This window comes from Mauremys reevesii, linkage group 3 (genome assembly GCF_016161935.1).
Source record: "Mauremys reevesii isolate NIE-2019 linkage group 3, ASM1616193v1, whole genome shotgun sequence".
NCBI classification, from domain to species: Eukaryota; Metazoa; Chordata; order Testudines; family Geoemydidae; genus Mauremys; species Mauremys reevesii.
The window spans coordinates 128,506,232-128,521,707 of record NC_052625.1 but is presented as its reverse complement, the minus strand read 5'-3'; the positions used below and the strand labels follow the sequence as shown (position 1 = coordinate 128,521,707).

Sequence of the window (15,476 nt, the reverse complement as noted above, 5' to 3'; positions counted from 1 at the left end):
GCATCACAATGTAATCCCATCAATTAGTGCTTGTTTCTTAGGCCCAGAACTGGTGCTCCATCATCTGAAGTTGCTCCATGAACACCGCCAACAACCTTGGATAGTTTCTTTCTATGTCTGACAGCAATCAAGCCTCCAAGGAATCATCATGTTCCCCGTGCCTCCTCTTGTCACTCTGCAAATACTGCAGGATCAGCCAGCCCATGCTCACAATGCTTATTACAGTAGTGCAGAGCTGTGCAAGATCCATACTTCTGTCGCAGATAGTGGACAGCAAGGAGGGATGCGCAGGTTTGTTTGGGTGATTTTGAAAAGAGGAGTGAAACATTATGGGATGGAGAACACTGCATTATATAAAATTGAACCCATGCTCCCAGTCATCACTGTGCAACTAATTTCAGTCCCATGAGGCATTGCAAAACCTTCCCAAAACACCCCACGCTACATGGTGGCAAGTTGCACAGTTGGATAGCTACCCACAGTACACTGCTCTTGGCATTATACAAGCGCTCCTAGTGAGGACTTGCACTGCTGACACAAGGACTCTAGTGTAGACACACACAAGCGATGTAATATCTGCAGCAGCTTAACACCAAGATAACTGAAGTCAACATAATTCTACAGTGTAGACATGGTCACCTGGGCTGGGGATACTGTGTCAGCTGATCCCCACAGTTTCCAATTTACCTGGGCAGTACAGCAGACATGGCCCTGCTCACTAGCTCCTCTCCACTCCCTAGCCCACCCAGCACTTGCTCCCCCCCACCCCCGTGCTTTTCTGGCAGCCCTGTTGCCAGGTATCCAGTTTTAGACTCGAAAGTCCAGTAGAAAACAGGACCTGAGTGTCCAGTTAGCAGTGCTGACTAGAAACTATAAGTCCAGTTCAGGGCCAGCTCCAGGCACCAGCCCAGCAAGCAGGTGCTTGGGGCGGCCACTGGGAAGGGGCGGCATGTCCAGCTCTTCGGCAGCTGGTCCCCCTCAGAGCGAAGGACCTGCTGTCGAATTGCCGCTGAAGACTGAAGCGGCGGCAGTAGAGCTCCCACAGATTGTGATCGCGGCTTTTTTTTTTTTTTTTTTTTTTTTGCTGCTTGGGATGGCAAAAACCCTGCAGCTGGCCCTGGTCTGGTTATAGGAGTAACTACATTAGCCTCTGCTCCTCCCACTCCCAACACCCACTCCAGAGGGCTGGAAGAGAACCAGCCCTGCTGCTGCAGGAGGAGAGGCAGCTCAGTGCAGAGCGAGATAAAGAGAATGGGCTAAAACCAGGTAGGTACCCGCTCTATGTGGATGGGGGAGGGGGGGTGCTGTTTACCCCCTCCCCAGCGCTGCTGCACTTGCAGTTTATCCCTGGCTCCAGGGACTAACCCTAGCTCCCGCCCCAATGTGCTTTTGACCCTGCCCCCTTTTACAATCATTCCTCAGAGGTTTCAGAGTAGCAGCCGTGTTAGTCTGTATCCGCAAAAAAAAAACAGGAGTACTTGTGGCACCTTAAAGACTAACAAATTTATTGTAGCATGAGCTTTCGTGAGCTAAAGCTTCTTTCTTTGGATGCAAGAATGGAACACACAGACAGGAGTGATAATTAAGATGGCCCATAGAAGGTGTGAGGAGAACTTAACATAGAAAATAGAAATCATGGTGGTATGACCCAACCATTCCCAGTCTTTATTTAGAGACCAGTTAATGGTATCTAGTGTTTGCATATTTTCAATCAGTCAGCTCTCTCTCTCTTTTGTTTTTTTTTTTTTTTTTTGCAAAAATTGCCACCTTCAAGTCTGTCACTGAGTTAATCTGGTCCTGGTAGTAGGCGCCTATATAAGAAAAAGACCCCCCAAATCAGGACTGTCTCTATAAAATCGGGACATCTGGTCACCCTAGCCTCAGTCACCGTGAGCTGAACCAGTCCCAGCCTCCTAGGGGTAACCAAGCAAATGCAGGGGCGGGGGTCTGCCGATAACTCCCAGTGATGCGATTCACCTTGGGCCCAGCCACCCACCCCCTCCTCCTGCAGCCCAGAACAAACTACATTTCCCAGCACGCATCGCTCCCCGTCGCTTGGCGGGCGGAGGTGGCGCGTTGCATGTTGGGGCTTGTAGTCCCTGCTCGATGCGGCTCTGCCCCAAACGGCGGGAGAGCGGGCGGGGCAAAGCTCGGGCTCTGCCGCGCGCCCGGAGGGCGGTGTCACGCACGGCGGCAGCGGCCCGGCCTCTGAGCGAAGTTATTTTGAAGGGCGGGGGGAGGACGGAGCTGCCGGAAAGATGGCGGCGCCCGTGTCGCCCTTGGTTACCGCAGCCAGACACGCCGCCCGCCTGCTGCCGGCTCGGGCCGCGGCCCCGCGGAGAGGTCAGTGCCCGCCGCAGAGGGGGCGGGGAGCCCCGACTGGGCGCAGGCGGCGCCGCCTCGCCGCTGGGGGACCCCGGCCAGCGCCGGCTCTGCCCGTATCGCTCCGCAGGGGTCCCCAGGCACTGGGCAGCCCCACACGGCCCTTCCCCGCCGGGGGTTGAGGGAGAAGCGCTGCGGTGTGTCCCCGCTGCTCGCTCCCCTGGCTCTGGCTGGGGGCGCTCCCTTCCTGCGGCCGGGAGTAACGCGAGCGGCGCTGCCCTCTGCCCACCCCGCGGCTGCTGGGACGGAAGCGGGGTCGGGGGCGTCTCCCTTGTCTGAGCAGCAGATTCGCATAAGTTTCACGGAGCTACCCCCAGGCCGCAGCAGAGTGGCGAGGAGGCTCAGCTCACGCCTTGGTGCAAGAAGGAAAGAGAGAGCCAGGAGCAAAGGACAGTGTCTCCTTCCCCCAGCAGTGGAAAGAATGAGTCTGTGTAACTGACACTTGGTGGGCAGCTGTAGCCAGTGATTTCCCTTCACCCTCCCGAATTTTCCCAACACCCCCCCCCCCCAGTTTTGTGAGCTAGTTACATACCAATTTAGTGACTGTTTGGAAATCTGAATTTAAACTGAAACATTAATACACACTTTAAAAGCTTATACAGTGTATGATGAAATATATGTATCTGAAAAAGTATAATAGATTTGAAAAGTATGAATGTAGACTAGCTTCCTTGCTTCCTTATACAGCTGTTTTTTATGATGTCAGTGCATTCATTTCGGTGATGTTGGCCAACCTAATAATTTCCAATGATGATTTGTAAGCAAAGTCTAAATGAGGCTATGGCTACACTTAGCACTGCACAGCGCTGCTGCGGGAGCGCTCCCGCGGCAGCGCTTTGAAGCGTGAGTGTGGTCGGAGCGCCAGCACTGGGGGAGAGTTCTCCCAGCGCTGTCCGTACTCCACCTCCCCATGGGGATTAACGTACAGTGCTGGGGCTCTGATCACACTGGTGCTTTGCAGCGCCGCAACTTGCAGCGCTGGAGGGGGTGTTTTTTCACACCCTGCTGCAGCGCTGCAAATCTGCAAGTGTAGCCAAGACCTGAGTTCTCCCTGACAGCTAGTGATGAGCTGGGGGCTAAGGCTTCAGGGCCAGATTATATTTACATTCACACCTAATCTACCTCGGTATCCAGCAAACAGAGCTGTGTTGTCCAAGTGATAGATTTTTGGCTGGGGTTGGGTTACAAACCACTTGAATGTGGGGGTAAGGGGGGATGAAATGTTGTTCTTATTGTATGAGTAAAGGGCAGTAGAACTGTACTTAGTCTGTGATGATTTGAAGGCATCGAGAGAGGGTGGGGACCTGTCCCTCTCAGCTGTTTAAAGACAGAGCTGATTAGGCTCCATAGATAGTCTTTTGTTCTGTTAAGTGACCACTGCGGCTGAAATCACTGACAATCAGGTCTAAGTGCTTAGTCCTGTTGTGGGGACAGTGTTCCTGTGGGTACAGTGTTTTTGTGTAAGAGAGAGGCCAGACTGCACTAGCAGCGAGGTTCCCGCACTGAGAGCTCAGCTGAAATCACTGAGAGCTGGTGGAACCTCAAGAGACCAACTCGCAGAGGTCACAGTGGTAGGTGACAGCAGAAGGTGATTGTGCAGGGCCATTGGCAACAGAGTGGTGGAGTGAACGGTGGCACAACGAACAGCTGTGGCCAGAGCGAACTGTGCCTTTTTGTCCCCCACCTGGAAGGTGTACTCACGTGAAAGCACCTCTGAACTCTGAGTCTCCATTGACCAAGGACAACACCGGTGAGTGGAGTGCCGTGGAGGGAAAAGTGAGGGGCATGTTAAATAAACATTTGTTTGTTGGACTATATTTTAGTCACTTTGCTCCAGAATGCTAGATTTGTGACTGGGAATGGAAACTTATATAAATGTTTCCCAGTAGGCAAAGATTTTTAAAATGCAGTATTTGCCAACGTTGTTATCTCACATTGTTGCTATCTTGGGAGGTCATTATGTTGGGGAGTTTCTGTACTAAACATTTTTATTATAATTAATTTTTACATAAGAATGGTCATACTGGGTCAGACCCATGGTCCATATAGCCCAGTACCCTGTCTTACAACAGTGGTCAAGGCCAGGTGCTTCAGAGGGAATGAATAGAACAGGGAATCATCAAGTGATCCATCCCCTGTTGCCCATTCCCAGCTTCTGGCAAACAGGCTAGGGACACTCAGAGCATGGCGTTGCATCCCTCTCATCCTGGCTAATAGCCACAGATGGACCTGTTCTCCAGGAATTTATCTAGTTCTTTTTAAAATCCTGTTATAGTTTTGGTCTTCACAGCATCCCCTGGCAAAGAGTTCCCTGGGTTGACTTTATATTGTGTGAAGAAATACTTCCTTTTGTTTTTTTTAAATCTGCTGCCTATTAATTTCATTGGGTGACTGCTAGCTCTTGTGTTATGTGAAGGATTAAATAAAATTTCCTTATTCACTTTCTTCGCACCAGTCAAGATTTTGTAGACTTCTATCATATCCCCATTAGTCATCTCTTTTCTAAGCTGAAAATTCCCAGTCACTTTAATCTCTCCTCCTGTTTCATACCCCTCATCATTTTAGTTGCCCATCTCTGTACCTTTTCCAATTCCAATATATATTTTTTAGGATGGGTGACCAGATCTACACACACTATTCAAGGTGTGCACGTACCATGGATTTGTATAGAGGCAATATGATATTTTCTGTCTTATTATCTATCCCTTTCTTAATGATTCCCAACATCGTTTGCTTTTGTGACTGTTGCTGCACATGGAGTGGATGTTTTCAGAGATCTATCCACAATGACTCCAAGATCTCTTCCTTGAGTGTTAACAGCTAATTCAGATGCCATCATTTTGTATGTATAGTTGAGATTGCTTTCCAATGTGCATTACTTTGCATTTATCAACATTGAATTTAATTTGCCATTTTGTTGCCCAGTCACCCAGTTTTGTGAGATCCCTTTGTAGCTCTTCGCAGTCTGCCTGGGACTTAACTATCTTGAATAGTTTTGTATCATCTGCAAATCTTGCCAACTCACTGTTTACCCATTTTTCCAGATGAATATGTTGAATAGGACTAGTCCCAGTACTGTCCCCTCAAGGATACCACTATTTATCTCTCTCCATTCTGAAAACTGATGATTTATTCCTACCCTTTGTTTCCCATCTTTTAACCAGTTACTGATCCATGAGAGGATCTTCTCTCTTACCCCATGATGGCTTACTTTTCAAAAGTCAATTTAAATTAAATACATTTTTTAAATGTATATTTTTTTAGAAATCTAGACCTGTTATGTGTTTTGTTGTAACTTGCATTATTCTTATGTTAAATTTGCATAATCCTAACAAAACATTTACTTTATTCATATCTTTTATATATCTCATTGGTCCTGACACCCCCCCTGTAAATTCGAACACCCCCCCCAATTTCAATTCCTGGGGAAACCACTGGCTGTAGCCCTGCTCACAAGGAACAAACCACTTTCTCACTCAGTGTCCCATTATGGCTTCGTGTACCTGCCCTCATCTCCTTGCCAGGGGAAGTTTTCTGGCATGTGAGTGAGGATATTTCCAAGCCCCAGACGTATAAGGAGATGAGGTCCCTGTTCCTAAACTCATACGTTCAGCATAAACACCAGTTGCTCCCTCTCAATTGATTGAAATACACCTGTGTCCAAACATAAATGCTTCAGTTGATTATCAGGGCAGCCGCAATCGTTGAGTTACCCCTGTAATTTGTAGAGGTAAAATCCTGATTGCATCTCAATCAACTGAGTGCTAGTATGGTTGCCTCCCACTGACACAATCAATAGCTGTCAGAGTTAACAGTACACTGTCTTTGACAGCTGTCAACCTGACAGCTCCCTTGGCTGGCAAACATCCTTAGTTCACCGGCTGAGTCTCCTCTCTGCTCCTTGCCCTGCCATCTTTAACCCCCTCCCCAGAAATGGCTTAGCCATGGGCCTCCCTTGTCTTGATCCCCCTACTATACCTTTGCAAGTCTGGATCCAGTTATGGATCATTAAGTGAGGCTGCATTCTCTGCCTCCTGTTGTTTTGTACCTTCCCCTCTCCCCCAATGCCAGTAAAGCCTCCCAGGTGTTCACTCATAGTTTGCCAGCAGCAAGTTCAGGTCTAACAAACTGTGGGTAGGTTGTCAAAGTGAGACTATTGACCAGTGAGCCACAGATTGATCACCAGCTGGGGCTGCCGCAGGAGATGAGGAACTGCCCTCTTCATCACGCTCGGTTAAGTTTGTAGAAAAGAAGCCGATAACTGTAAATAGCGGAGTAATAAATAAGAATAAGGCTAGGTCAGTTTTACAGAGTAATCTGGATTGTTTGGTAAACTGGGCTCATATGAACAGCATATGTAGGTATACAGTCAAATGTAACATCATATATGTAGGAACAAAGAAGATAGATCACATTTATGGGATAGAGGATTGTATTCCGGAAGGCATTGATTCTGAAAAGGACTTAGAAATCATGGTAGGCAAACCCAGTGAACGTGACTTCCCACAGTATTATGCTTTGGTTAAGGGGGGCAACATGATCCTTGGATTTATAAGCAGGGGAAGATTGAGTAGAAGGGAGGTAGTATTACTTTTTCAAACAGCATTAGTGAGAGAATTCCTGGACTATTGTGTCCGTGCTGGTGAAAAATTGGGAAGCGTTCAGAAAAAAGCTACAAGAATGATTTGAGATCTGGAAAACATGATTTACAGTGAGAATCGTAAGAAGTTCAACCCCGTTTAGCGTAACCAAGAGAAGCTTAAGAAATGATTTGATCGTGATTTGTGAATATCTTCATGGGGAGAAGTCTTCTTATAGTAGATACTTAAAGAAGTTGATTGCTGTGAATATGCAAATGAGCTGCCGTGTGTGCAGTGTGACTTGTTCAATACGTTGCTTCCGGCAAACATGACTCTGTGTATTGCCATAAAGAAAATAGAGCAGGCAGACCAGCTAAGTAATGATCAATGCACTGTGGGAAAGTAGACTCTTTGCACAACTGGTGTTATTACACCAGCAATTTCTGTCCACATTGCACAAGTGAAGACTGGCATAGTGGAAGACCATACAACGGTTAATCTTGCTGAAAGGATGTCTAATGCAAACAGTTTGATCAGCTTTGCATCATTATGAGCATTTTTTGTGCAGATATGTAATGGACAAAGTGGTGCTTTGTATGCCAAATTTCTATAGTCTCCACAGTTGTTCTTCAAGCCTCTGTTTGTTCCTACAATCCATCCCATTTTAGCATTTTTTTTCTTTTCTCCTGCATCTGTGCTTTGACTTTTAATGTTTCTGCAACAGGGCCTGGGGGAAGCAGCAGTCAAGTGTAACTGACTATTCCTGTTAATTTCATTTTACTTCTTTTGTTTAGCCACAGGGGAAATATGTACCAGAAGCAGAGGTTTAATTCTCTTTCTTCCCCTCCTTTTTATTTGTATCTTTTTCCTATAGCAGCAGAGGATATCAGGTCTGAATCTCCTTTCAGAATGAAACAGAGGAAGATGATGTTGGGTTATGCTTTTTTATACCTACCAGTTTTAGCACGAGTGGAAAGCATTATGAGCAAGGCCCTATGTATTCTAACCTCTCTGCATGCTGTAGGCATCCCATCCTGTCTCTCTTGCATCCACTCTCCTCCCCTTCCTTACTCTTTGCATTAACCTCCCACTTTCCTCTGGCTCTTCCCTGTCACAATACAAGCAAGCTTTAGTATTTCCCATCTTTAAAAAAAATAAATAAAATCCGCACCATTGCCCCTGCTTGCCTCTTTGACTACTGCCCTCTTCTCCCTTTCTCTCTTCTCCCTTTCTTCTCTGAGTTCACTGAATGCACTATTTACAATCATTGTCTGGAGTTGCTCTCCTCCAATTTTATCTGAGACTGTTCTCCAATCCTGGTTCTGTCCTTTTCACTGCTCTTGCCAAAGTCCCTAATGACCTCTTCCTAGCCAAAGCTCAGAACCCAGCACTCCATCATAATTGTCTTGATTTGTCAGCCATGTTAACACAGTCAGTCATGCTTTTCTTGGATTCTTTCGTCCTTTGGCTTCTGTGACTGTCCTTTCTCGCTTCTCCTCCTGCCTCTGAAATCACTCCTTCAGTGTGTCCTTAAGAGGATCCCCCCCCCCCCACAACTTTGTCTGAGATTCCACAGGGCTTTATTCTTGGTTCTTTTCTCTTCATTCTTTACACCTTATTTCTTGGTAATCTTAGCCACAAACACAAATTCACCTACCATCTTTATGCAGATAACTCACAGACCTATCTCTCTACTCCGGACCTCTCTCCATCTGTTCAACTAAAATCTCAGCCTGTCTCTCTGACATCTCCTCGTGGATATAGAATCATCGAATTGTAGGACTGGAAGGGACCTTGAGAGGTCCTCTATCCCAGTCCCCTTCACTCATTGCAGGACCAAGTATTATCTAGACAATTCCTGACAAGGGGTCTAACCTTCTCTTAAAAATCTCCAATGATGGAGATTCCACAACCTCCCTAGGCAAATTATATCAGTGCTTAACCACCCTGACAGTTAGGACGTTTTTTCCTAATGTCCAACCTAAACCTCCCTTGCTGCCATTTAAGCCCATTGTTTCTTGTCCTATCCTCTGTATCTAGCATCAGCTCAAGATCAGCATGACTAAAACAAGCTTTTAAATTTTCCCTACACCCAATATCCTCCCTGCTACCTCCTTTCTCAATTACAGCGGACTACACTACCTTCCTGCCTGTCACTGAGGCCCATAACCTGGGTGTCACCTTTGACTTTGATTTCTTTCTAGGTTCTCACATCCAGGCTATGTCTAAATCTTGCATAGTCTTTCTGCATAACAACTCTAAGGGCATGTCTAACTACAAAATTGTGTTGACCTAAGTACGTCAGCATATAGCTGCTGCAATAATTAAATTGATTTTGCATGTCTACACTACGCTCCTTGTGTTGACTGTGTGCGTCCTCACTAGCAGCGCTTGCATAGATAGGTAGCTATTTCACTGTGGAACTCACCACTATCTAGTGCAGGGTGTTTTGGTATGGTTTTGCAGTGCCTCTTGGGGCCAAATGAGTCATCCAGGGATGACTGGGAACATGATTTCAACATCCTATAATGCGGTGTTCTCCATTCCATAATTTCATCTGTATCCCATAATGTTTTGTACCTTTTTTCAAATATCACTGCAAACCTGGACGTCCCTCCTTGCTGTGCGCCATCTGTGTCAGAAACATGGATCCTGCACACCTCTGCACTATTATGCTGAGTGTTGTGAGCATGGGGCACCTGATCCTGCAGAGCTACAAGAGGAGCCGCAGGGAACATGACAATTCCTTGGAGGCTAGATTGCTAAGGGACATAGAAAAAACTATTCAAAGTTGTTGGCAGCATTCACAGAGCAGCTGCAGATGGTGGAGCACTGGTTCTGGGCTGAAGAAACAAGCACTCACTGGATCACATCATAATGCAGCTTTGGGATAACAAGCAGTGTGTGCCGAACTTTTGGATGCGCAAGGCCACATTCCTGGATCTGTGTGCAGAGCTTGTCCCAGCCTTCTCACATAGCCACACCAAAATGAGATCTGCACTGATAGTGGAGAAGCGAGTGAGTGGTGATTGCTCTATGGAAACCTGCAATACTCAATTGCTACAGATCACTTTGGAGTAGGGAAATCCACCGTGGGGGTTATTGTGATGCAAGTGTGCAGGGCCATTAATCGCCTCCTGCTATGAAGGACTGTGACTCTGGGCAATGTGCAGGATGAAGTGGATGCTTTTACAGCAGTGGGGTTCCCAAACTGCAGTGGGGCAATAGATGGCATGCATTTTTCCATTTTGGCATCAGACCACCTTACCGCAGGGTACATTAAGAGGAAGGGCTGATTCTTTGTTATTGCAAGCACTGGTGGATCACCATGGATGCTTTACCGACATCAGTGTGGGCTGGTCAGGGAAGGTGCATGACGCATGTATCTTTAAGAACACAGGACTGTTCAGAAAGCTGCAAACAGGGACTTTCTTTCCAGACTGGTGGATTACCAATGGGAATGTTGAAATGCCAGTAGTGATTCTGGGAGTCCCAGCCTACCCCTAACTCCCCTGGCTCATGAAGCCACACACCAGCCACTTTGACAGCACCAAGGAGTGCTTCAACTACAGACTCAGAAGAGGCAAATGACAGTTAAATGTGCGTTGGGTTATTTGAAAGCTCGCTGGTGCTGTCTACTCTTGAGATTAGATCTCAGTGGAAAAAAATGTCCCAATGCTTATAGTTGCCCGCTGTGTCCTGCATAATATATGTGAAGCAAAGGAGGGAAAGTTTCTGCTGAGGTTTAGGGTGCAGGTGGAATGGCCGTCTGGTGATTTTGAGCAGCTGGATACCAGGGCTATAACAGGAGCTCAACGGGGAGTTATTTGATTCAGGGAGGCTTTGAAAGACCATTTAATTAGTGAGTCATAGTTATGTTTGGTGTTGTGTGCTCTACCTGGCATTGTTCTTTTGCACCCTGGTATGAACATTGTAACAAGTGCTGTGAGTGTAGTAATATAACATTCCAAATGCACCTATTACTATTATTTGTGAATGATATCAGACCCAGCCAGCATATGTTGTGAACTAATGAAGATGAACTAAGTTTCCATAAATAGACCCTTATTCCATCCCCATACAGACACATTTATAAATGAATACAAATTAATAAAGGGACTTCTGAAGGGGAAAGAACAGTCATAGCTAAAACACTCATCCAGGCTCTCATCTCAATTACTGGAACATCCTTTTCTCTGGCCTGGATAAATGCAGTCTTGCCTTGCCATTCAGAATGCTGTTGCAAAGATCATTCTCCTAGCTCATCTTTGAGCATGTCATCCCTCTCTTTGTATCCCTCTGCTGGTTCTCCCTTCTCTGTTACATCAAACATAAGCTATTTGGCTTCTCTTAGGCCCTTCACAGACAATCCCCAGCCTACCTATTGCCCCTCATTCACTGTCGCTCACTATTGAGATGTCAGCTCCTACCTCCAGTCAGCCCATGATGCCAGCCTCCATTGTCCACTCATTACATTTTCAAATTCATTCTTTGTCCTGTCCTGCCCTTCATGCTAGGGAGGCGCGCGCTCTCCATAAACAGCTGCAAAACTAATTCCTCCTTAAAACTCTCTTGTCAAGGCTAATTCCCCACTTTGGCACATTAAGTGCAGAAGGTGGGGGCCCGCAAGGATTCTAAAGGTTAATACTGGCCACTCCAGGCTTGTATTAAACTCGCAAGGTTACAGCTTTTCTCTGACCTTGGATAGGTAGATGCTGCCACCACCCAAGTGCAGAACCCCTTTGAGAACCCAGGAAGGTGCACTTGGGAATTCCTTCCTGTGGGGTACCCTCAAGCCCTTTCACACACACCCCAGGAAAGTTAATCAGCTGTTGCCACCAGCTAATTAAACAACATGTGCATAAACCTCTTAAGACACAAAAGTCCAATTCTGTTCTTAAAAAGGATAATTTTATTAATAATAATAAAAAATACATCTTGGAACTCAGGCTATTGCTAGATTTTAAAAGAGCAAATACAAGGATTAAGCACCAAGAATAGCTTTCTTGAGGTCCAGTTTAAAGGTTACAAGCAAAACAAAAGCACCTGGGATTAGCACAGAGGAATCCACAAGCATAATGAAATAAAAGGGATAAACGTAATTGTGTCTTCCTAGGCATTTCCTGATCTACTTACATATCTGGGTTTTTAAATGAGTAGTTTCTGGGTATGATACTGATGATTTTTTCATATGTGGCCCAAGCTCTTACAGCATAGCTCTGCCCTGTCCGCCTCTCCCTGGGAGAACAACAACAGACAGACAAAAGGGGCGTCTTGTTTAAATTTTAATAGGTTCTAGCCTTCCCATTGGCTCTTTTGGCCAGGTGTCCAGTCACTTCCTTTTACCTATGCATAGCAGTGAGACTTTTTAACCCTTTACATGTAGAGCAATTAGAGAACAGCTACTAAGAGAGATTTTATAGCTACTGGCTTGCTGGTGTCCATAAACGGGCGCTACCCCCTCCCTTCATTTATCACAATTCTCCTTTTACTGATGCCTACAAAAAATAGAAAATGGTTAAGCCACTGGTGTACTTAGATCACTGCCTAGCATGCTGATCAATATTGTCTCAGGGTTTCCTTGTACATCCCCATCTGTTTGTAAATATCTGCTGTCTCTTATCTTACATTTAGATTGTAAGTGTTTGGGGACAGGTTTTTGTTCTGTTTGTACAGCACCTTACCTAGTGCGGTCCTGGTCCATGATTAGGGTTCCTAGGTGCTATAGTAGTCTTGGATGATGACTCAGCAGATGTTCATTTTAAGAACAGATTTGACAAAACGCAAAGAAGGTACCAATGTGAGATTTCTAAAGATAGCTACAGCATTCCACCCAAGGTTTAAGAATCTAAAGTGACTTCCAAAATCTGAGAGAGATGAGATGTTCTTTTAAGACTTCTGAAAGCATGCTCCACAACACTCTGATACGGAAACTACAGAACCAAAACCACCAAAAAAGAAAATCAACCTTCTGCTGGTGGCATCTGACTCAAATAATGAAAATGAACGTGCGTTGGTCCACACTGCTTTGGATTGTTATCGAGCAGAACCCGTCATCAGCATGGATGCATGTTCTTTGGAATGGTGGTTGAAGCATGAAGGGACATATGAATCTTTAGCACATCTGGCATATAAATATCTTGCAATGCTGGCTACAACAGTGCCACAAGAACACCTGTTCTCACTTTCAGGTGACGTTGTCAACAAGAAGTGGGCAGCATTATCTCCTACAAATGTAAATAAACTTGTTTTTCTGAGCGATTGGCTGAACAGGAAATGAACAAGAAATAGGACTGGGTGGACTTGTAGGCACTAAAGTTTTACATTGTTTTATTTTTGAATGCAGTTATTTTTTGTACATAATTGTACATTTTTAAGTTCAACTTTCATGATAAAGAGATTGCACTACAGTACTCATATTAGGTGAATTGAAAAATACTATTTTGTTTTTTACAGTGGAAATATTTGTAATAGAAAAAATATAAAGTGAGCAGCACTGTACACTTTGTAGTAATTGAAATCAATATATTTGAAAATGTAGAAAACACCCAAAAATATTTAAATACATGGTATTCTCTTATTGTTTAACTGCAATTAATCACAATTTTTAAAATTGCTTTACAGCTCTAATCAAAACTGATTGATCATTTCGGTGCTGCTGCAAGTTTCTGAATAGCAGCAGGAAAAACTGACAAGGGTCTATTTAATTTAATGAGTGGAGGTACCAGGAAAACAAAATCCCGTGGACCCAATTATATGATCTCATCCATCTCACATGAAAGTGGTTACGAACTGAGTCCCAGAGTCCGGAAGAGATACTAGAGGTTCTGGCCATCAGCCGATACATGAGGGGACTACCGCCAGCCCTTCCTGCCTGGGTAAGCCGGAATGAACCCTCAACCAATGACGAGGTTGTCACATTGGTAGAGAGGTGAAGGATGGCAAGGGAACTGACCCGACCACTTAAGGAAGAGGCACCCTGGTTAAACTAGCAGCACCAAGCCCCAGAGCTCGGGCAACTGGGCCCCTTGGAGGGCCTAGGTAGACAAAGAGAGAGTCTGAAGGCCCATCAGAGGCCACAAAGAGTGGGAGCACTGAGGAGGAAGAGGATAGTGTCATTAGACTTCCCAAACCAAGAGACCGGGGAATGCCCATACAGATGTTACACCTGCAGGGAGTCGGGACACATAGCTGCACAATGTCCCAATGCCGAGGAGCCTATGCAGTGTAACCTGGGGAACTGGGCAGACATATGTTCCCTAATTCACCTGGTGGGGGTTGCACTAACCCTCCATATGTACACCAGACCAGTAAAACTAAATGGGGCAGAAACCACGGCACTGGTTGATTTGGGGAGTGCTATCATGCTTATTTCAGGGAAGCTTGTGAAGCGTAGTCAGCTGCTGCAGGCAAAGCGCACAGGGGTGACATGCGTCCATGCGACAGTTAGTTATTACCCCACCATCCCAGTAAAAATTGAAATCCAGAGGAACACTACTGAGGTAGCAGCAAGTGTAGTCCCTAACCTCCCATACCTGGTGCTCATAGGGAGGGACTTTCCAGGGCTTGGAGACTTACTCCCAGTAGGGGGATTAGAGAAGGGGAGAAGCCTTGAAGTTAGTGAGACATCCACAGTAGACTGTCAACCCCCAATCTTCTCTGAAATATCCCCAGATTTGGTCTCCACTCCCAGGCAGGGTAGAAAGACGAAAAGAAAAAAAAGGGCAGCTAAGGCCTTTGGAACCCAAATACTGACCCAAAGCCAGTGGGTAGCTCTTGTGGTTAGGTCGTCCTGAGCAGCTGAAAAGGAGGCCACCCAGGAGGGAGAAGCACCCGAGTCTGACCCCCACCCTAATGCCTCTGAACCAGGAGAGGTGACAGAGACTGGCTCCCTAGATCTTGGGCAGATTAGCCCCGGGAGAGAAAATATTGGACGGGACCAGGCTGAAGACCCAAGGTACATTAGGAAAGAGATGACCGAAATAGATAGGGTCCCCGTGGACCAGGACCCTACTTCAAATGAAGAAGGATCTCTTATACCGGGTTGCACCAGTACAGGGGCAGAAGGTACAGCAGATCCTAGTACCTCAAAAACACCAGAATGCTGTATTAAGTCTTGCCTACGACGGTTATTCTGGCCCGGAGTACATGAAGAAGTGCGGAGGTACTGTGCTTCCTGCCCAGAGTGTCAGCTGCACAGTCCCCGTCCCCACTTGAGGGCACCTTTAGTATCCCTTCCCATCATAGAGGTCCCCTTCGAGCGAATAGCCATGGACCTAGTGGGACCTCTGGAGAAGACGGCTCGGGGCCACCAATATATACTGGTTGTTTTGGACTATGCTACGCGTTACCCAGAAGCCGTCCCACTGCGGAACACAGCCTCTGAAACAATAGCCAAAGAGCTGGTGAGGCAAGCAATCCTCCAGAAAGCACAGAACCCACCAAGGCAGAGGAGGAACTTCATCAAAAAAGATTAGATGCAGCAGAAGTTGCTCTTAGGTTTCTCGCTTGCCA

The 15,476-nt window shown here is 46.1% G+C and overlaps 1 protein-coding gene across 5 annotated transcripts in view; it reads left to right on the top strand.

Moving 5' to 3' along the window:
• Nucleotides 1-2,131: 2,131 nt before the first annotated feature.
• AFG1L (AFG1 like ATPase) overlaps nt 2,132-15,476 on the top strand; it is a 139,327-nt gene continuing 125,982 nt past the window's right edge. Inside the window, exon 1 of one of the 5 annotated variants that reach the window (XM_039528468.1) lies at nt 2,132-2,343. In XM_039528468.1, coding sequence (XP_039384402.1) covers nt 2,259-2,343 — 85 coding nt within the window. In that variant the 5' untranslated portion in view covers nt 2,132-2,258. The remainder of the gene's footprint in view (nt 2,344-15,476) is intronic. The other 4 variants (XR_005595534.1, XM_039528467.1, XM_039528465.1 and 1 more) reach the window with 4 other exon arrangements.